The 22,669-nt window shown below is 48.5% G+C and overlaps 3 protein-coding genes across 3 annotated transcripts; all 3 read left to right on the top strand.

Moving 5' to 3' along the window:
- The first annotated feature begins 1,150 nt into the window (after positions 1–1,150).
- Positions 1,151–3,709, top strand: LOC118222455. The gene is made up of 4 exons (XM_035408068.1): positions 1,151–1,627; positions 2,097–2,355; positions 2,692–2,956; positions 3,496–3,709. The coding sequence occupies exons 2-4, from the start codon at positions 2,097–2,099 to the stop codon at positions 3,707–3,709; spliced, it is 738 nt and encodes a 245-aa protein (XP_035263959.1). The 5' UTR covers positions 1,151–1,627.
- Positions 3,710–5,699: 1,990 nt separating this feature from the next.
- Positions 5,700–12,864, top strand: LOC118224031 (zinc finger MYND domain-containing protein 15-like). The gene is made up of 10 exons (XM_035411183.1): positions 5,700–5,880; positions 6,471–6,629; positions 7,117–7,215; positions 9,493–9,609; positions 9,867–9,955; positions 10,352–10,453; positions 10,862–10,991; positions 11,207–11,265; positions 11,606–11,766; positions 12,363–12,864. The coding sequence occupies exons 2-10, from the start codon at positions 6,494–6,496 to the stop codon at positions 12,562–12,564; spliced, it is 1,095 nt and encodes a 364-aa protein (XP_035267074.1). The 5' UTR covers positions 5,700–5,880; positions 6,471–6,493; the 3' UTR covers positions 12,565–12,864.
- A 2,398-nt stretch (positions 12,865–15,262) lies between these two features.
- Positions 15,263–22,081, top strand: paqr9 (progestin and adipoQ receptor family member 9). Its single transcript, XM_035407734.1, has one exon. It carries the CDS (start codon positions 17,204–17,206, stop codon positions 18,410–18,412), a length of 1,209 nt encoding a protein of 402 aa, XP_035263625.1. The 5' UTR covers positions 15,263–17,203; the 3' UTR covers positions 18,413–22,081.
- The last annotated feature ends 588 nt before the right edge of the window (positions 22,082–22,669 follow it).

Genomic DNA, 22,669 nt, shown 5'->3' with positions numbered 1-22,669 from the left:
GACTGCCGACGAAAAAGCCTCCGCCACGTCCAGTGGATCAGCGTCAGCTGGTGGAAGTCGTGGCAGGTGGACCCAAAGGCAATGACGTCACGGACCGACAACATCGAAAGGATCTCCACCAGCTTGGAAAAGGTGTTCGGAACAAAACGTAAATGGCGTGTGTAGTTTTTCAACAACATGAACGAAGAGGCGGTCTGATCGCCTGGCAAAAAGCAGTATATTCAGCTAATTATTAATAATAATAATCATGCTCTTCAAAGCACGTTCCAAAATAAAAATAAAAATATTTGAGACAGGATGACAGAATAAATTATAAGTAAAAAAGCAGAGGGAAATTCCTGAAATAATAACATAATGCTGAACATGCCATGCAGTCACTCTCACCAGGGGATTCATTTTACTTTGTCTTTTATCAGTTGTTTATTAATTCATCCTACTGCCTTTATCCGTCAGAATTCTGCCTTAGCACGTGCGCACCTCACCAGCTCGGGCGGTAGCGACTGTATCGTTGCCTCTGCCGTGTCGTCCACATCAGTGGTAGATGACATCATGCCGCTATTCTTAGACTGTCACAGGAATAGGCATAACAAAGCAATATTGAGCTACCGAGTTCTCATCATCTGTGAGTGCTGCTTTTTAGTCAAGTTAGTTTAAAAAATGCTTTAGTTATCAATACTTACAACAGACAGTGCCTCTGTTCTGTCATGCTTAATATGGCTTTTCTTCTTCCCTTGGGTTTTAGGCCTGTCCTCCATAGTTTACCTTGTATGACTCACCGAATATAAATGTTTGGCAATCCCTCTGCCACCGCCGTCTCAGTCAGTTTCCACTTGTACGGAACTTCTGGACTCAAGAATCAACATTCTTCTATCACCCAGGCAACTGTAGTTCCATAAGCCTGTGGTGGCCACTTATAATTGGATTTAAAAAATGTATCCGCAAAAAATATAAATATATTTATTTTTATTCAATTTATTTACTGTATTTTATTTTATTATATTTTATTTTTTATTTTTTGGAGGGGAGTAGGGATTCAGAACACAAGTTACTTCATAGATACAGAACCACCCCTAGCAGGTTTTACACCATTTCTGAATGGTCCCCTGCGTAATTCTCCTCAACGTATCCATTTTTCTACAACTATGTCGTTTTTCAATGTAGAAAAATAAAGACATTACGCTTAGGCAGAAATTGAGAATCTATTCATCACCCAGCAGGCTGTACTGTGACCTAAATTTACAGTAGCCAGCTTGGACAGTCCGTTTCAATGCAGCGCCTCTAGCGCTGAAAAATGCTATTACAGGTTAATTCATTTATCCTAGAAGATATTCTGTAAGAAACAGCTGTAATGTCGAGCAAATAGTAATTGACAGATAATTATATAAATTACTGACACAATAATATACACATCCCAACGGACCGATAAGCTCAGAATCGGAAAAAAAGGAACGTCATTCGCATTCTAATTTGGAATATTCGTCCACTCAAAACCATAAACAAGTTTTGGAGACTAGAGCGCTTTTGAAAAATAATACCCACTCGTTTAGAAGAATCTACAACCGGAGTCAAGCTTTTCATAATAAGAGAACAAATACTTTGAGACGCTGTAGCCTACTATTATTCAAAGGTATTGTAAATAAATATAATTATGTGTATGTACTTGATATGAACTAGATTAACGTTATAACTACACTTTTCGCGCAATGATATAGCGAGCTATAAAAATTAGATAACATTCGTTAAAGCCGTGTAAATTCGAGTTAGTGTGCTCATTGACAGGCTGAACCCTAAAACCTCATTATCGCCTACCAATACCCTCTACGTGCTCAAATGTATCGTATAATGATTTTTTCATTAAGTTGTGTGGATTTGAACATATATAACCACCTCACGTGCCAATTATAGACCTGCAACAAATAATAATAGCTATATATGACTGTAGTAGCTAGTGCATTGTAGCCGACACTGCTTAAAATAAAATATTGAAAGAATATATAAATCGCTCTGTCAGTCAATCGTCAAGCAGTTGCGTCTCTTGCGTGTCCCTTCGTCTAACTCTCCTTGCTTCTACAACCCCCTCTGTCTCTTTAATCAAGATGGAGTTAATGTCAAGGTCCTGCGATCTGAGGATGGAATTCTGCGAAGCCATGGCGCAGTGGTTTCGCAACTACGAGGCCGCGATGCGAGCCAATCAGCAGAGAGCACTGAGGAACAAGGGGAAGAGTCAGGGCTGTCCCAAGGTGCCCGTGGACCGCTCCTCTCCCCATTGGCTGCTGCACCGGCTGGACTGTGGACCGCCTCCGCCGGAAGCCCAGACCTGGCTGAGTCGGGTCAACGTTGACCAATCAGAAATCAGTAAGAGGGAAACGGGGTCACGAGTTGTGGACGGGGTAGTTAGGGGAAGGGTGACTCAAGGTTTTCATTTGCATAAAAAAACAGGCAGCAATTAGAAAGAAAAACAGGTGTATGTGTGAAAACAAAAGTACCTAGCGTGTGGCTTGCTCGTCCAATGTCTTAACCGTTTAAATTGCTTAAAGGCAGCTCACTGAAATAGCTTTCACACAACCAAAAATAGCTAAGGTCTTAAAATGGTTCTTATTTCTACTGCTAACTCTCCCTGCTACCCTACCTACCATCCCAATCTTGTCCTCCATCCTTCTCTTTCGCTCTCTCCCTCCTCCCATCATGCAGTGCAACACGTGGGTCAGACTTTGCTGATGGTGACCGACGCCACCGGGCTACCCCTGGGCTTCGACGTCGTCTCCGTGGGCGGGGCCAACCCCAAGGGCGGGGCCGTTGTCAAGGGGACCAATAGTCAGAAGACGAAGGACAACGGCGAGGGAAAGATGACGGAGAGGATCCTGGGACTGCTGCGGCACTGCATGGAGGCGCCGATGAGCGGGGGCGCGCCCCGGCGTCCCCAAATCCTCAGAGTCCTGGACAGGAAGCTGCACAAGTGAGCAACCATAGAACTTTACGCCTCGCACTAGAATCAAAATTTTTCCTGCGGACACCTTTTGCCACAGCAGAAGTAAATACTTCATGCCATCGGTCTTTCCTCCCCCCTTGTCAGAACTGGTACAGTGATCCCACACTTTACCCCCCCCCCCCCCCTCATTATGTTACCCCCCTTTACTACTGCCCCCCCCCCCCCCCCCCCCCCCCCCCATCCTCCAGAGGACACTGTTGTAATTCTAGCCCACTATATCGGCCCTTGCTGTCTGCCATCCTGCAGCTCTCTGAGCTGATCAAATATTTACAAACGCATCACTTAAAACCTCGTTATTAATAAGAGAATGTACACAAAGGCAGGCACTTAACGCCAGAAGAAGAGAAGTTTATATGCATCATTATGTCCAACAATACCATGTCAAACCAGTCAAACCAGTTTCAACCAGTAGTCAAACCAGTGTCCATTTTTACCAGTAAAGCCATACAGGTGCGTTTGTTGGAGGAAGAACAACGCTCAACGCTCTGTCGTTTTCCCCCCGCCAGGCTGCTGCGCAGGAGCGTGGACACCGTCGCGACCCTGCGCCTGACGCTGACGTCCCACGCCGCCGACGACTGGGGTGCCGCCCCCGCCGCCGAGCCGGACTCGGAGTCGGGCGGCGCGCCGGGCGGCCCGCCGTTCGGCCTGCGCTGGCCCGTCATGCGCCACTGTCACGTGTGTAAGAGATACGCCTTCGCCTGCCAACTGAAGCCATGGTAAGGCGAGGAGGGAGAGAGAGAGGGAGAGGGAGGGAGGGAGAAGGAGAAAGAAGGAAGGAAGGAGGAAAGGAGGAAGGGAAAAAAGGGAGGGGGGGTAGGAGGAGTTCAACCTGCGCCACTGTCACGTGTGTAAGAGATACGCCTTCGCCTGCCAACTGAAGCCATGGTAAGGCAAGGAGGGAGAGAGAGAGAGGGATTGAGAGGGAGGGAGAAGGAGAAAGAAGGAAGGAAGGAGGAAGGGAAAAAAGGGGAGGGGGGGTAGGAGGAGTTCGACCTGCTCCGCTGTCACGTGTGTAAGAGATACGCCTTCGCCTGCCAACTGAAGCCATGGTAAGGCAAGGAGGGAGAGAGAGAGAGGGATTGAGAGGGAGGGAGAAGGAGAAAGAAGGAAGGAAGGAGGAAAGGAGGAAGGGAAAAAAGGGGAGGGGGGGTAGGAGGAGTTCGACCTGCTCCGCTGTCACGTGTGTAAGAGATACGCCTTCGCCTGCCAACTGAAGCCATGGTAAGGCAAGGAGGGAGAGAGAGAGAGAGAGAGAGAGAGAGGGAGAGAGAAAGGGAAAAGAAGGAAGAATGGAAGAAAGGAGCAAGGAAGAAAATTGAAGGGGGGTGGGGGGGGGGTGGCTGGGGCAAGAGGACAGGATGGTCTAGAGGAAAAGTTCCTTACCCGGGCAACTTCCTAAGGGACTAGTCCCAATTAAGGAATACTGGAGCACACATAGCTCAGAGCAATGCACCGTTTAATGAACAGGGGAGACTGACGTTCCTACGACGTTTTCCTCAGGGACAAGAAGGACGGGACGTGTTTGTGAAAGGGAGCTGGGTCACTGCTTAATGCAGCTTCCCCTTCACCAGGTCCCCCGTTAGAGTGTCCTAACCGAGGCTATCTGAGGCCATTACACTCTAAGCTCACTGTCTGGCACATTTTAAGGGAACTTCCTGATCTGTGTGTGTGTGTGTGTGTGAGTCACAAATGTGTGTCACCCAGTGATCTGCGTGTGCGTGCGTGTGTGTGTGTGAGTTAAACTGAGTCAGGATTATCTGCGAGAGCTGAAATTCTTGCGGTCATTTAGATTAGGGCTGCGTGCTCAGATCCTGTAGGAGATAAAAATGGACTTCCCCTCACACAAAAGATTCTGCATTCCACAGATACCTTGCTTTTTCATGCTGGAGCTTGATCTTCTTTGTGGCAATCAGTTGCGTGGCAGTTGGGTCATCTCCAGTTTAATTTACCAGGCCCATAACAATGAGTCAGACTGCATTAGCATGGGTACGTCCTAGCTGGCTGCAAAACGTTTCAGTGTAGCCAGGGTTTTCAAACGGAACGCCTAGAACCTGGGATTGTCAAACGGAATCCCAGGGGCTGCCGCAGTGTCTGCAGGTTTTTGTGTTTTCCTTCCTATCAGCTTGTCAATTAAAGCCTCGAGGAGAAGGTGTGTGGATTCCTTAGCCAATCAATGACTTAAATGAAAGGTTGCCAGTCAAGATTGCAGGAAACCTGGGCTAGATAAATTTACCCAGGCAATCAGCAATTGAGCAGCTGGCATTGCGTCTAGATACTCCTAACTGAGATGTTCCACTTCACTGCAAGTGTGTGTTAACGACATGCCTCTCCATTGTGTGATGTCTCCTTCCGTCCTATTTCTTCTTCATGTGTTTCTTCTTATTTTTCATTTATACATTTGTTCCTCTCGTATCTTTGTCTTTCTGCACACCCTGTCTTTGACCGCGAGCACCTCTCCTCTCACACTCTTGTTCTCATCATTCTGAATAATTGTGCTGTGTCTTTTGTTTTCTTTTTACTTCCCCTTCCTCTCTGTTTCCTTGTTTTTTTCTCTTCCCCTTTTTCTTCCCCTTCTTTGTTTTTGCATCTATTTCTATATCTCTTTGTCTCTCTGTTCTTTATTTCTGTTTCCGCCATTATCCCCTCTGTCTCTTTCTTTCTTTTTCTGTTATATTGTCTCTCTTTCTCTCTCTCCCCTCTCCTCCCCCCCCCCCCTCCATCTGCCCGTAGCCCCCAGTGCAACGCCGTGCTGTACTGCTCTGACCGGTGCTCTGAAATTGACCAATCGCGCTGCCCGGAGGACTCCAGCCACCAGCACTGGTGCAAAAAGCTGGCGCAGTGCCTGAGGCGAGGGGCGGAGCTAGCTGACCTGCCCTTCACGTACACTCCAGGTACAGGGCGTGGCCAGAGGAGCAGGTCACGTGCGAAGCACGCTCATTGAAATCACTATTTTTTGGTGCTTCAGGGAGTACCTCTCTCTTAATCAGAGGTGGAAAATTCAGGAACAGAAAGTTAAAGTTCTCCCCAGTATTTTGTTCAAATCACCCAAATTTGCCAATTAGCACAATTATTCAACCAGGAGGTAGAACTACGGTATTTAGCGAAGTCAGCCGGGCTAAGTTCATGGGTGTAAGAAACACAAGGCAGGACTTTTACTTTCCGAACCCCAAGACTGCCCACCTCTGTGTCTAACCACTGCTTTCAAACTGTTTTTATAAGTGGTTGGCATGGTAACTGAGTTTGAATTGAAACTGCATTTGAATTAGCGGCTCTGACTGGACATAAGAAAAACACTTTGTCAACTAACAATAAAATGTAGTTTCTAAGCACGAAGGGATAATTGTACACTTATTATGAGATAGGCACAGAGAAAATAATGCTGTCATTATAGTAAAACAAGGGATATACTTTTTGATTCCTCTTTTTCTCTCTCTACCCCTCTCTTATTCACATTGCTCTGTGTTTCCTCACCTCCCTTCAGAGGTGACAGGGGAGGACTTTGAGATGGAGCGCTTCCTGACTCAGAACAGGCTAGACCACGGGTACTGGGTTCACTGGAGCCTGCTGGTGCGCTCCCCACACTTTCTGCTACATTCTGAGATGGACCATTCCGGAGAGAGCACCCCCACATGGTTGACAGGTTGGTACGACCCAGGACTGAGACCAAGAGTTCATAAATTGCAGTAAGAATTTACACACACAAGCTTCAGAACATCGGTCTAATGGAACCGTGGCAAACTGTAATCGCTGAAGCAAGTCATATTTAGTTCACCGCCAACTGACTAGGACCCTGAATAGAGGCTTAAGTATCTGAAGTCACATGTGATCTGTGTGCGTCTGTGTGGATGTGTGTGTGCGCACGTGTGTGTGTGTATATGTTTGTGTGCCTGTGTGTGCGTGCATGTGTGTGTGTGTGTGCATGCATGTGTGTGTGTGTTTGCCTGTGTGTGCATGCGTGTGTGTGTGTATGTGTGTGCGTGTATGTGTGTGTGTGTGTGTGTGTGTGTGTGTGTGTGTGTATGCGTGTGTGTGCGTGCATGCGTGTGTGTGCATGCATGTGTGTCTGTGCATGCATGTGTGTGTGTGTGTGTGTGTGTGTGTGCGTGTGTGTGTGTGTGTGTGTGCAGGTCATGCTGATCCGTATGGGCCCTTGAGAGCAGAATCGGACATCTTGCTGTCCTGTCCTGGCAAGGGCCCCCGTGCCCCCAGTCTGACCGCCCCACTGGGTAAGACCAGCCCCCGCTTCCCCAAACGTGTCACCGTCCAGCTCCGGTGTCCTGGAGCCCGGCGGTGCTTTCTGGTTCCCTCTGAGGCGAAGCTCTCTCCTCCGACTCCCTCCCTGTCCCACTGCTCCCCCTTCCATTTTCCTCCTCTCTCTCTCTCGCTCTCTCTCAAATTAAAATTCAAGTTGCATTATTCACATGAAATACAAATGTAATTATTGCCAAAGCATACATATAAATACAAATAAAATAATAATAATGATATAAAAATAACTATTATGACAAACATGACAATGTATTGCAATAACAGCAACAACAATACAGCAATAGTAAATCAATAAATATGTACATGTTTATGTGCTCGGTCTTGGTCTTTTGGTCTCTCTCTCTCTCTCTCTCTCTCTCTCTCTCTCTCTCTCTCTCATGCTCAAATTGTGTATCTCGGACAGAGCAGAGAGATGCTGTGTTTATTTATTGAGGTGTGTCGGGTGTAAATATGGACCGTGGGTGGCTCCTCGGGACGCAGCCCTACCAGTTTGAGTTGGCGCAAACACAGCGCGCATACCGCGCGTATTTATGGGTAAATCCGATGCGTTTCGACGGTAGAATAACACGGCGGTCAGTTAACGGGCAGAACAGCTGAGGAACTCGAGCGGCGGTCCGGCCCTGGCGACCGACCAGCGGAAGCCGCGTCCCCAAAGCGGGCTGGTGACCTGGAGTCGGATTATAGCCGCAGACGCCTCTTGCTGCGGGTCGTGAACTTAAAACCCTCTGGCGCTGATCCTACCCGGATGGATGGATCACTTTTCAAAACGAGAGTTTGAGAGTCCAAGGTCACGTCCTGGGCTTTAGCTTGAAAAGCTTCTTTTTTTTTCCCCATAAGGGGAGACGTGAACACTTTGAGTCTTTTATTGACTCAACGGCTTAACTCGTGAGGGCAAAGTGAAAGTGCAGAAGGTGCGGTCTTCTGCTCGCTGTTGTGTGACGCTTGATTTTTTCGTGGTTCTCTGCCGCTGTGGTTTCGTGTTTGTTTTGTGTTTTTGGTTCCTGGTTTATCGACAGGCTTCAATTTGAGATGATCTAAATAGAAACTTTTCCTCTGCTCGTTTTTTTTTTTTTTTTTAAACCGCTAAATAGAACGTTTCCAGTCACGGGGGGCTCTCTTGGGTGTTGGGGGGGGGGGGGGGGGGCGGGTTTTGTGTGTGAGGTGGACAATGTAGGGCAGATTATTTTACATTTTTAGTTTTTGTTGGGGTGGGAGGGAGGGGGGGGGTGCAGGGTTTGTGTGTGAGGTGGACAATGTAGGGCAGATTATTTTACATTTTTAGTTTTTGTTGGGGTGGGAGGGAGGGGGGGGGTGCAGGGTTTGTGTGTGAGGTGGACAATGTAGGGCAGATTATTTTACATTTTTAGTTTTTGTTGGGGGGGGCGGGGTGCGGGTTTGTGTGTGAGGTGGACAATGTAGGGCAGATTATTTTACATTTTTAGTTTTTGTTGGGGGGGGGCGGGGTGCGGGTTTGTGTGTGAGGTGGACAATGTAGGGCAGATTATTTTACATTTTTAGTTTTTGTTGGGGTGGGAGGGAGGGGGGCGGGGTGCGAGGTTTGTGTGTGAGGTGGACAATGTAGGGCAGATTATTTTACATTTTTTGTTTTTATCTGACAGTGAAAACAGCAGCTGCAATGATTTTTTTTCTTGTGAATATGGTGTGATGAACTGGATTACTGTATACGAAAAAAAGACAAATAAATCTTACAGTCTCTCTCTCTCTCTCCCTCTCCCCTCTCTCCCCCCCTCCCCTCCTTCTCTCTCTTTCCCCTTCCTCTCTGTCTCTCTCCCCACTTTCTCCCCCCCTCCCTCTTTCCCCCCTCCCCTCTCCCTCTTTCTGTCCCCCCTCCCTTCCCTCTCCCTCTCTCCCCTCCTCTCTCTCTCTCTCTCTCCCTCTCCCCTCTCTCCCCCCCTCCCCTCCTTCTCTCTCTTTCCCCTTCCTCTCTGTCTCTCTCCCCCCTTTCTCTCCCCCTCGCTCCCCTCCCCTCTCCCTCTTTCTCTCCCCCCTCCCTTCCCCCTCTCTCTCCCCCCCTCCCTCCCTCCTCTCTCTCTCTCTCTCCCCCCCTCCCTCCTCTCTCCCTCCCTCCTCTCTCTCTCTCTCCCCCCCCTCCCTCCTCTCTCTCTCTCTCCCTCTCTCTCTCTCTCCCCCTCTCCCCCCCTCCCCCCCTCCCTCTCTCTCTCCCTCTCTCTCTCCCCCCCCCCCCTCTCCCCCCCCCCCCCCCCCCCCCTCAGTGTGCTGGCTGCAGTATTGTAAGTGGCGAGGTCTCAGCCTCTCCTCCCCAGTGGCGGCTCTGCTCAGCTCCCCTCTGTCCATCTACTACATCATGACATCGCTGGTCCCACGAGACTGTAAGTGTGTGTGTGTGTGTGTGTGCGTGTGTGTGTGCGTGAGAGAGAGAGAATGTGTGCGTGTGTGTGTGAGTGTGTCAGAGAGAGTGTGCGTGTGTGTGTGTGTGCGTGTGCGCGTGCGTGTGCGTGAGAGAGGGAGAATGCGTGCATGTGTGTGTGAGCGTGTCAGAGAGAGTGTGTGTGTGTGCATATGTGCGTGAGTGTGTGTTTCACACTATGACTGTACTATGCGCTCCCCTCCACCACCAACCTTTCAGTTCCTGAACTGAACATCCTGAAGAAGAAGTCTTTGAAGATCCATATCATCGAGTCCAACAGAGAATTCCAGTCCCTCTTGGTTTTCTGGGTAAGTTACACATTCTCTGAGTGTTTCTCCCAGAATGCAACACACCTCGTCAGTTGCCACGGCACCTATTAGAACATTTACCCACCCCTATCCATCTCTTAGCTCAGCGCGGGAATCAGACTCCTGTACTGAGTGCTGTTTCTATGGTGTGTTTCAGCACATGAGTGTTTGACTTAAGCCCCTGGTCGGCCTAAAATGGCTGCAGACCCGGAAAAGGAAACCACAGAAACTTGCCGCCGCTCTGGCCCTCTGGGAGTTGGAGTTTTATGCCCCCCTGTTCTAGCTCAACCCTCCCAAATTTTTGCGCCTGTATCTGCCCAGGTTTTACACCCAAGTTCCGCACACGTGAGGGGGCGAGTCCTCACCTGTCACTCTTACCGTCCTTCTTCCCTGCAGGAGTTGGCCATGCTCCTCCCACACGTGACCTTTGAACTCTTGTTCATTGGAGAGGGGCTGCCTCAGGAGTGCGACGAGCAACAGTTTCTTCTGCAGCAGAAGGTAGAGAGAAGGTCTTTGACCCCATCATGTTAACGGCCTTCCCCACTCAGGCCCCCCATCACGTGATCTGGCCCTCTCCTCTGGTCCCGCATTGCGGTATCGACGGTTTGGGCACAACTGGCTCCCAACTGCCAATCTGAGAGACGCTTAAAGCTGAAGTAACATACAGAACTAGCATTTAACCTGGTGGAGAAAACCACCACTAGAGTTAGAGACTGCAATCGAATTGGATTCAAGTTACACCCAAATCAGTGTAGTCATCGAGATGTGCGATACAAGGCCTGCTAAAATAAGTAGCAGTTCGTCATTTGAAATGAGACGGAGAAGGAAGAAAGGAGAATGAAAATGGATTTTAAAATGGATGACAGCGCATTTACAGAATGACTGACCCGATCTGCGGTCTCCCAGGGAGACCGATTAGCCCTTGTGTGCCCAAGCTTCGCCCAAGAGGACGGCGTGGGCAAGAGGAGCATCCGGGTCAGAGGTTACCGAAGGGCCTATCACATGCTGCAGGGCCCCAAACCGGATCTGGTGATTGGTGCGTGTGGGGAACCTGGGGGGGGGGGGGGGGGGGGGGGGGGGAGGAAGGGTATGTGCGCTAGCTGAGTCTGTCGAGAAACGAACCGCTGCTCTAACTCAAAGTGTGTGTGTGTGCGTGTGTGTGTGTGTGTGTGTGTGTGTGTGTACATGTGTGTGTGTGTGTGTGTGTGTGTACGTGTGTGTGTGTGTGTGTGTGTACGTGTGCCTCTGCAGGTTTCAGGCCAGCCTTTCGCCTGCATGACTTCTGGCTCAGTACTCTCCCCAGGCTGCAGGTAAGGGCCTCACCTGTCACATTCATAATCTCTGCGATGCTATATTTCCATTTTATGCAAATTAAAAACTTTATTTATAAAAACTTTACAAATCATCGCTTCATTTCTCGTGCTAGCAACGGTCGCATTTAACAGTCACGCCAACAAAGCATCGTTTAACTGAACGGACATGAGTGGCCGTTCATTAGCGTTGACCTGCAGCTACAGTCGTCTAGCTTCACAAAAGCACATGTGTAAAAAAAAAAATATTTAAATCGACCCATGCATACCTATGTACTCTTTGGGTGAGGGTGTGATGTCACGCGATGACGTCATAATTTTTTTTCCCACCCGTGACCAGTCTCTGAAGGTCCCGGCCTACTTCTGCGAGGACAACGAGCTGAGCTGCGTGTGCAGCCAGCAGGTGATGGGCGCGGCCACCGGGGGCGCCCTCTCCGCCCCGCACGTCAACCCCTTCCACTCCCCGCTGCGCGTGGCGAGGGGAGACAACAAACTGCCCTGGTAAGAGCCTGCTGATCAAGGGACAGTTATGACTTTATTATTATTAAAAATAGTAGTAGTAGCAGTAGCCGGGGTAGTAGCAGTAGTAGGAGCAGTAGCAGCAGCAGCAGCAGCATTGTTGTTATTCACGGGTACACGTGGTAATTATTTTCCCCAAATTCGATTCAATTCGATTGGCACGACTGTATAAACAATATCGCCAAAGCAGTTCACAATGAAACAATTAACGATGACGCATAAGTCATGTAATTAATGCAGTGCAATAAAATGAATAAATATGCGCTTTTTAAAATGTCACACCTACAGACAGCCTAGGGATGGCAGTTTGTACTGTACAATAAAGGTTTGCTAAACTCAAATCTCTCTCTATCTTCCCCTCTCCCTCTCTCTCCCTCTCCCTCTCTCTCCCCCCTCTCTCTCCCTCTCTCTCTCGCCCCTCCCTCCCCACCCTCTCTCTCTCTCTCCCTCCCACCCTCTCTCTCTCTCTCCCTCCCGCCCTCTCTCTCTCTCTCTCTCTCTCTCTCTCTCTCTCTCTCCCTCCCTCTCTCTCTCTCTCTCTCTCCCCACCTCTCTCCCTCTCTCTCTCTCTCTCTCAGGTATTCCAACGCGTTCGTTTTCCACCTCATCTACAAGACGGTCGCCGCCTGCCCGCAGCGCGTTCCGCTCGCCCGCCCCAGGCCGTGCGACCCCGCCCAGCCGCTGCCGCCGGCCAATCAGAAGCCGCCCGCCGAGGCGTCCAAGATGACGCGCAAGGAGAGGAAGCAGGCCGCCCGCAACATCCCGCGAAAGCGCAAGTGACCTCCGCGTCGCGCGGCGGCGGGTCATGTGATCGCGCCCGCGGGTCATGTGATCGCGCCCGCGTCACGCACCTCACCCAGCGGACTCAGAGAAAGAGAGAGTGCGTGTGCACTCATAATCGGGAGAAGTGACTGCTTGTATAATGTCTTCGCCCCTAAATGACACGCGCGCCACGCTAACTTAATTAATTAATTAGTGACGTCAGACTAACGGCACCTTAAGAAAAATAAACGACGATGAGAGAATTCGTGATGTTCATGTGAATGCAAATGTGAAATAACAAACATGCTGTGGAATTCAGTTCAAAATGGATGTGTTTCATTTGCTGTGTTGTGTCGTAACTGTTAAGTCTTTAATGTTCTCTGGAGAAGCCAAAACATTTGCTTATGTCTTCGTAAAACTACGAAGGTTCAGTTTTATTTAACTTTGTTCGGCATTATGTTGCAAAGTGAGTTGGGAAAGGGTCAGCTATATTGCTTGGATTTAAGGTTCAAGGGATTAAAATGATCCATTTCCCAATTTTGTCTCTCTCTTACGGTCCCTGTTTAGAACTAAAAATAGCTTGATTTTGAAGGCTGCAAAATAAAGTAACATAATGACAAGAACAGGCTATTCAGCCCAACAATGCTTGGCATTTTCCTGACTAAATTGTACCCAGTGCTCTGATTACCTACAGACTAGATAGTATCTAACACCACATCAAGCCTGGTCTTGAAATCCCGCAGAGTTTTTGCCTCTAGTACATGACTTGGCAGGCTATTCCACACATTGACTACTCTCTGCATGAAAAAAAAAATTCTTCCTAATGTGAAACATTTATGCTGTGGGTAAGAAGTACAATTGCATTCAAATGTTCAAAAAAAATAGATACATACAAACACAGCCAACACCAGTAGCTTTGAGAAGGGGAAGTCACAAAACAAAACCAGCACACCAACCAACCAAGCCCATCGCACACACACACACTAAACATATTTAGTCCTTTATGGTACATTTACTATGCTATTGTCGTTTTAGTTCATGGCTCTGTCTTTGTTTTCTGTACAGTAAAAGAGATGATGGGGCTTTCCCGGTAAATTGAATGATAAATAAAAAATGGCCAGGGACCAGGAAGTCCCAACACCAGCGTCATATTGGCCTACGTCAGCTGACTCAGCATGTTTAAACTGGCCACATGGACTGGTTAGCCCCAGGCCAGGAGCTCCAAATGGTCACACAGACCATCAGAGAACCGGTAATTAAACCTAGCCTGGCCGTGTGTGTGTGTGTGTGTGTGTGCGTGCGCGCCCTTGTGTGTACTATAACTTAAAATGATTCAGATCTTGTGGTGTGGGAAATAAATATAGATGTACTCAAAAAACAAAAGCCCATTGTATTGGGAAAGATATGTAGTTAGAGAGCACAGGCCCAGTGTATATGGGAAAGGAATGTATTGATGAGCACCAGCTGTCTCCTCCCTGACGTATCATCCGGCTAGCATACTTCATACTAAAATATGTGCGATTAGAACAAACACGTAATACACACATAATTTCTGCCCTGCTAATTAAGCTGTATACAAGCATATCTGTGGAACTAACGGAAGCTTCTGCCTTTTCCGGAAAATGTGTTGTCAGAATATGTGATTTATGATAGAAGGGGAAGGGAGATTCAAGCGGGAGACGAGCACTATCATTTTTAAAAAATAAGGAAGGAAGGGGCTGATAAATAATGGTGTCTGAAAAATGAGAAACAATGATGTGTGGGAAAAGAGTAAAGTAAAATGATGTAAGCATGAGGGACAGTCCAAGCTTGAGCTCCACAACAGGAGGAGCTAAGATAGGATAAAAGGGAGCGTTCGGCCCCAGGGGAGGGGAGTATGTCTTGTATGTCTTGTATGTCTCGTATGTCTGTGTGTGTGTGCCCTGTCTGTGTGTGTGTGCCTTGTCTGTGTGTGTGTGTGCGCATCTTTTGTGTTTTCTGTGAAGTGTCTTGTGGAATGCTTTGAGACAGTTTGTATTGATATGCGCAGATCAGCCCGGGTTCTTGCATGTTATCTTTGAATTACCTGCAATAAATCCAGTTGCATCAGACTCTGTGAAGTGTATATTTTGAAGAAGTATTCAACAGTGTGAGGAGAACACCCAGCTCTTCTGGCCCAGGCTGGGTCCTGTTTTTCCCCACAGTGGTTTTTTATTTATTTATTTATTTATTTATTTTAACGTTCTTATGTGCTCACCCTGTCCTTGTTGAACGTTCATTTCGTGTCCTGGGGCAGTGAATGTGAAAGCGGCGGGCTGTGGGTGTGAATACTTTCACAAGCCGGCTTGTGTGTAATTGGAATTTGGCAGGCGTATCGCGCTGCGTCCCGAATTAAATTCTGAGAACCTGCGAGGACCTGTTTTAGCTTTTGCCTAGTTGGAACCGTTGAACGGAGAGTATAATCGAATCAAAACTGCACTGTTAGTTTCTGAGCGAGTGTTTATGTAAATAGCATTAAATTATGTTTGTCATGCTGAGTCAAACCTTGTATTCAGTTAAAAAGCATGAAAATGCTGTCATGCGGACATTCCGACGATTGGATGTACGCGTGTACGAGAGAGAGAGAGAGAAAGAGAAACCGGGGGGGGGGGGGGGGGGGGGGGTAGAGCAAGAGACAGAGTGAGCAGGGAGAGAGGGGAGGAGGGGGAGGGTGCTAACTGCATGACTGTACAAGACAGATCCGCGTTGCAGCGCTGATAAGGCGAACGGCCCTACGCACGCGACAGGAGTCAGCAGGAGCCGGCCGGTCGAGAGCAGGCCAAGCGCTTTCGGTTTTCTGCAAGAAAACGCGGCACAAAATTAACTGCGAGCGCCTTTTGGACAATGGACGTTTATCACAATCACGTCTGCTCATGTGGAGATACAGCCGACCATTGCAGAACCCACAGTCAAGCGAGGCCGGTGGACGCCGGTGCATCAGTACGGTCGCGGAAACAGCGGATCGCTTTCACCAGCGAGACCGTGGAAACGGGACGCTGACTACAGTTCCGTTACGCAAGTCGATCACATTGTCATGATCCCTTCTCTTGTGGGCTACAGCTGCCTCTGGATAACGTGACTCTTTGTGTCAGTTCTGGGTGCTCGATTCAAGGACAAACTGAATGAGAAAAACAAAACGGAGATGAAGCCGCGACAGTAAGTGGACTCTTGCTTGGTCACCTGAACGAAATAATTACTCGTGAGCAGTAAAAAGACGTTTACGGGAAATGCCGCATTAGAAACGTTATCAGCCAACGGACTTACGAAACACCGGCTTGCGGGTCTATTTGAAAGAGAAGATCTGGCCTTGTAATCTGCCGATAACGGACGGGGCCAGAGAATTGCATCTATCTGCGTGACACATTCTTCCTTTGGCCGACAGCGCGCATACTGCACCGAAGTGACCTTGCTGTGAGACTGTGTAGGAAGGATATTACCAAAATACTGTTACCTATTATCTCATAGGGGGTCCGAGTCCAGGTACGGGGCGAAAAATACGTACATTTACCGGTACCCGAATTATGCATGCGGACACTGAATAATGCAATATACAGTCAACCAATCCCAGTTTAAAACCGCGAGCTAATCCAAATGACCTACTTTGGGTGGGAATCTAACGCTGACGCTAGTTTTTAAAACCCTTTTTGATGTGTTTGGCAGGAAACCATTTGCCGCATAGCCATAGATATCTAGTATTTGGAGTTGGAGCAGTCTGAATGCACCTGGTAGTATTCTCAACTGAATGTAGTTTTTTTTAAATAACGCAGTGATTTGTAAACGTGCTTCAAAATTGTACATCAAGGTAGAACAAGTAGGCTAAATACAGGATAATTCCAGAATATATAGATCAACTTTGTTAGGTGAAATGTCAGCGCGTGACGCGCTAACCACGAAGAGCTCTGCACGAGAGCATGATTTATTAACTTGATGTTTTTTGGATATCCGCCAGCCTGTCGCACTTTCACCGGGGCAAATAAGTCGAAGTGAGTAAAAAACGGAGAAGCAATGTCACTTGTGCATTGTTACTCCTCCATTAACCAAATTTTAATTCTCGAGTGCTGTTCTAGCGCCGAAGGTGTACTGTGACGTTAGCAATGCTTGTCAACTGCAAAAATACAAATACTGTGCCCATGATCGCTGGACTGTTGGACTTTGGTTTAAAACCAAAAAAAGCTTCTCTTCCACGTTGTTCAAGCCATTTTCACTCTCAGTAACTGTCGGTAACTGTAAGGAACAACTGAGCGACTGAGAAGTAATTTCTAACGGACTTCAGGGTTATTGAAATTCTTCTTCTGAGATAGATTTATTTCAGAAGGATTCGTTTGTTTAGTCTTCGTCACTGTAGACTCTGCTTATTTTCTCCTGCTGTCAGCGCAATTCAACTGTCAGGGCTGCCGTCGGATTAACGAGTCGATCAGCCAGGCTCTGTCCGCTACGGCGGCCTTTGTGGTGAATCGCTTCGCGGGGCCATTAAAACGTTAAGCGGCAGCCATGCCGGTATAAGAACACTCAGGACTGGGAAAGGTGTCAGTGGCGCGTGTTTAAGGACCAATAAGCCCTCAGAGCGATCCCTCCTTCCCGCACCCGTCCCGTCCCACCGAGCCGAGCCGAACCGAACCGAGCCGAGCCGAGCCGAGCCATGTTTCTGAAGAGAAGCCGTCCTACCCAGCCGCTCCTCCGGCACACGGACGTGCCGCCGCGCGTGACGGAGAGCTTCATCCTCTCGGGCTACCGCTTCCCGGACTACAGCCTGCGCGAGTGCCTGGTCTCCGCCTTCCGGCCCACCAACGAGACCGGCAACTTCTGGACGCACTTCCTGGCCGTCTTCGTCTTCGCCTTCCACTTCCTGGAGCTGTTCGTGTGGGAGGGCACGCTGCCCCTCAGCGACCCGTTCTTCTACCCGTTCTGGAACTACTTCATCGGGGTGTTCTGCCTGCTGATGGCCAGCAGCATGGCGCACCTGCTCAACTCCATGTCGCTGCTCATCCGCGAGATCTGCTTCTTCGTGGACTACGGGAACATCAGCGCATACACGGTGGGGTCCGCGCTGGCCTACTTCTACTACATCCACCCGCAGGCGGGCGCGGTGGGCGAGCGGTGCCCCAACGCCACCCGGCACGGGCTGGGGGGCGCGGGGGAGCCCTTCCCTCCTCTCCCTCCTCCTCCTCCTCCTTCTCCCCCGTCGCCCGATCTCCACCGTTTCTTCGAGAGCTTCTACATCCCCAGCGCCTGCCTGGTGGCGCTGATCTGCACGCTGGCCTGCTGCAACACCAGGCAGCACTGGCGCCGCTACCGCTACGTCATCCGCACCACCGTCTTCCTGCTCCCCTTCGTGGTGGCCTCCACCCCCGTGTTTTACCGTCTGCTCCTCTCCTCCTCCTCCTCCTCCTCTTCATCGTCCTCCCCCCCGTCCTCCTCATCCCCCTCCTCCTCCTCCTCCTTGCCATCCCCTTCCGGGACCCTGGCGCAGTACTTCTACCGCCACTGCTTCTGGCTGCTGGCGTCGGCGCTCTTCAACATCAGCAAGCTGCCGGAGCGCCTGTCGCCGGGCCGGTTCGACGTGTGGGGCCACAGCCACCAGTGGTTCCACTGCTGCACCTTCCTCTCCATCCTGGACGAGCTGCACATGATCAAGGGCGAGATCCGGGCGCTGGCCCTCCGCCCCGCCCTCTCCCTCTCCCTGCTGGCCCCGTCCTCCCGGCCCCGGTCCCGCCCGCCCATCGCCGGCCCCACCCTCTGCTCCACCTACGGGGTGATGTTCGCCCTGCAGGGCTGCATCGCCGGGATCATATCCTGGTTCGCCTGGCGGGCCAAGGCCTCGCCCTCCGAGCGCCTCAAACTCAACTGAGCGGGGAAAACGAGCCGGGACCGGAGTCTTCATCGATTCTTTCTTCTTCAAGTTTTTTTTTTTATTTTTTTTTTTCCGATTTTGTGGGTTACTCTCTGTGTTCCTTCTGTGGCAGAAATCTCAAGACCTAAGTTTTCTTTTGAAGTTTTAATATATCGTGCTTATAAATTCATAAATAGGGCCATATGAATATGATGTGCACATTAAACATGTTCTTTTCATTTTATTTTAAGGTAAGAAGCACCTTACGGCCCCCAATCGTGGGATTGGGGGACATCTTTTGTTCAACCCAGTGTGGTTCAGATGTCAAAAAACATCTGGCGAGAATAAAACTTTAAAAAGAAAGGAAAAGATCAGAGAGGGAACTGCTATGTCTGTCAGAAATGTGAATTTCTCTCGTTGAAACAATACGCACAGTGACACAGCTTGTATTTCCAGGACAATCCCTGCCTTTTTTTCGTGTTCAATACCTGTGTGAACTTTGAACTGCGTGTAGTACGTTGGTCGTATCAGATGATGTCATATAAGGCTCACAGTGGACCTCTGCCCGTGAAAGGGGGAGTGGCCGATGTTTAGGAGCTATTGAAACATTAACATTAGTAAGATAAATAGTTACTGCTTTAGGTAGGCAGATTATTATCTAACATAGTTGCTTCTCTCATTGGGTAGATAATCAGGTCGAAGGTTCTTCGGCTGAAGCTCGAATGAGCTTCATCCTGAGCCTTATGAAAGTGTTTCTTATGTTTTTTTTTTGTTTTGTTTTTGTTTTTTTTGGTGATGCTAATGTGACTATTTCCTCTCCTTTTCCTACGTGACGCATGTGCAGTTTTGAGTCCGTATGAGCTTTTTTTTTTTTAAATTGCTTGCAGGGTATTCGCTTCCAAACCGATCTTTAAGACCATTCGCAGTGTGCTGCTAGGGGCTGGGGTTTGGGAAGGGAAGCCTTAGGCCATTTAGCATTAGCCAGGGGCATTGTGGGACCAGCTGTTCAAACACTGCCACAGCCAGCGGTGACACCAATTAAAACCACTCACGCTCTGCTCTCCTCTCCCATGGCGCTGGCTGTCCTGTCCTCCCTCTTTTTCCACCCTCCCTCTCACTCCTCTTTTTCCCCTCTGCACGTATGCATCTCTCCCCTCCTCCTCCTCCTCCTCCTCCTCTCTCGCTCGCTCGTATTTCCTCTTTTATTCTGGGCGAAACCTAGCAACAGGAAGTGAAGTAGCAGACACAACACGAATGGTGTTTCACTGCAGAATTAGTCCACTAAAATTTTTTTTTTTTAAACTGCACACAAGAGCAGTTTTAGGCAGGGTTTTTGTGTTGCTTGCATCACCAATTCCTCATTATAAGGAAACAGACAGTACTAGCCGTGCATCCGCACAATGGTGTACCTGATGTTATAACGTCCAGTTCCACTGTCGTTTGCTGGGGTCTGTTCTTTTACTAACATTATGAAGGTGGTGTTGTCAAAAGAAAAGAAACTCAATTCAGCCGAAGGGAAATGTGTGCAGGTGAGATGGTGGAGATTTTGTACTGTAATAACAGCGGACAGTTAAAGGCCTGGGCGTTCTGTCAGTTAGTTCTCCCAATCCACCAGACCACCTCAGCCCATATCTGAAAACCTAACTGGGAGGAGTGGACATCTTAAAAGCTCTGCTTTATGCGGTGAGCTGTGACGTCGTTTGGAAAGACGTTCAAATTTCTGAAGCGCTGAGTTCTACACTGAATTCAGAGAGCTGGAGGAAGTGGAGTTTACGGACCTGTGGTTTTTTTTTGTGGTTTTTTTTGTGTGTCTGTGTGTGTGTGTGTGTGTGTGTGTGTGTGTGTGAAAAAAATGCAGTCTCACTAAAGAACATGGTGTTTGTGAGAGAAGCTGCTGACTCAATTGTTATGTAATTGTTTTTGTATTTTTTTGCACTCTTCTGTTCTGTGATCACTCTTCAGCGCCGCCAGTGAGACAGCTAATGAGCCGGCCTTCTGTTCACGATAAAACACCTCCAGATGGTCTGCTGAAGTCCCGGCCGTTAAGTGACCGGACTGCAAAACGGTCCGTCTTGTCCTAAACACTGGTTTTACCCTCGTTTAATCCCAGACGTGGACACAGGGGCCTTCGCTGTCCTCTTCACTCTAGTGTACCTGCGTGGGATAATCTAAAGCTCTTCATTTCTGTTGTTCAGAAACAGGTGAATGGGGGAAAAAAGAGTGGCACTGTTGTACACCTCTGACCTTTTTTTTTTTTTTTTTTAGAACTGCTTCGAAGACGTCTTGATGTTTAAACTAATGGCAGAAACTGTTTTTAAGTTTTTAAACTGTTTTTAAGTTTTCCTCAAGTTGATTTGCACTGCAGATTGCACCGGTGAATCTGAAAGGTTGTACGGGTCATTGTCGCTTTCTTTTAAATTGATTATTTATTTATAAAGCCTGTTGTGAACGTGTCGGCCAGTTAACCAATCCTCTGCGTTGTTCCGGACCGTGTCAGAGCGTCGCGGGCCAGTCAGGGAGCAGAAGAGCTGGTCATCATGTCTCCAGCCAATCGGAGCATTACCCTCGATGGTGACTCAGACCTCGGAGCTGAGTTTTTTTTTTTTATCAGAAATGAGATGTGAGCCACCCCTTCAGTCAGAAACTGCGGAACGTTGCACTTCCTTCAAAATGAACCGCCTCTCATTGGTTCCTACGGAGGGATCGTTTTCTTTGTACTGGTGTGATCAGGGCAAGATTCTTGATCCGAGGAGGGTGGATCAAGGCTTGTGCCACACGGTTTCTTCTCATTGCTTTCTTCTCCTGTCCCAGGGTGAGAAGAGTTGGCTCTTTGTCTTCAACAAAGATATTCTGTGTGCGGAATGGGGACCATTGGCCGTGGCTCCTTATGTGACAGGTTGTTTTTTGGTACAGTTGCACCTTTACTGTATAATATGCCTCAGGATGGTGTTTGTAATAGTCCTTTATGGTGGGGACGTTGGGGGAGGTCAGTGTGTGGAAGATCTTTGCATAGAACCTTCTAGGTGCAGATCCCTTACTGTATAGCACCAGGAATTGTGCAATTATTTCCCCTGACATTTTGCTCCTATGTGAGATGTGTGATGATGATGATTGTGATGATGATGATGACGATGATGATTGTGATGATGATGATGTTGACCATGATGATGATAGTGATGATGATGATGATGACGATGATGATTGTGATGATGATGACAATGATGATGACGACTATGATGATGATGATGATGATGATGATTATGAATTTCAGCGTTCTCTGGGTGTGTTTTTTTTAAAAATTCTGTATCGCTTTAATTTCTCGACCTGTCCCGGTCCTGAAGGGCTGGGACGCCAGACTTGAAACCGGAGTGTGAATGTGAGGCTGTGATTTTGGGTCACAGTGTACCGTACTCAGGACGGCCGGGCCCGTGGGGCACCGCACTCAGTGTTCTGTCAGCGATTAAAAATGAGCATATCCTTTAAAAATAAATACATAAATAGGCCTAATTAACCCTGTATTACATCCCAGGTTAACACATCTGAAAATGAAACTGTTTTGAACTTTCTTTTCTTTTTTTTTTAGTTTTTGTTCTTTGTTTTCTGCACTGATGTAGAAAATATTGCACTCTTGAGAGCTAGCTATTGAAATCTTAAAAAACTAATAAATTAAGCCAATGAGAATCGCGCGGGATGTGCGTCGTGTTGTGCTTCCTGTGTTGTGAATGAGACGTTCTGTTCTCCCGATGAAGAAAAGCCTTTTCTGTTTGTGTGGTTCGTCAGATGAAAGGCATCGCGGCTTTCCCCCCCCCCCCTGCTTCACTTCGGGGCCCATTGTCATGCGGTCGAACACAAGTCTGTTTTGAATGATACAAATTTTTTTGCAAATGTTCGCTAGCGACAGGTCAGAGCTTGTGTTTTCATGTGTAGTTGTTGTCGGCCTCTCTACACGTGTGTGTGCGTGCGTGTACGTATGTGTGTGCATTGGAGTGTGTGTGTGCGGGTGCATGTACGTATGTGTGTGTTTGCGTGTGTGTGTGGTGTGTATGTGTGTGTGTACTATAAGAGCTTAGGGCCAGTAAAAAGGAAGAAGCCAGCAGTGACAGAATAAGAGATTTGGAACGAGTGATGGGGAGGTGTAATGTGTCCCTCTCTCCTTTCTCTCGGTCTACTGATATTCCAGACCTCCCCCCCTTCCCCCCCTCCACCACCTTTCCTGCCGCCTGAGGGGGAGGGAGTCATTGACAGAGGGGGGGGGGGGGGGGCGCGTTTGTGTGT

Source organism: Anguilla anguilla, chromosome 3, assembly GCF_013347855.1.
Source record: "Anguilla anguilla isolate fAngAng1 chromosome 3, fAngAng1.pri, whole genome shotgun sequence".
In the NCBI taxonomy this organism is placed as follows: domain Eukaryota; kingdom Metazoa; phylum Chordata; class Actinopteri; order Anguilliformes; family Anguillidae; genus Anguilla; species Anguilla anguilla.
The sequence above is the reverse complement of the archived record's forward strand: the minus strand, read 5'-3'. Positions and strand labels throughout refer to the sequence as shown.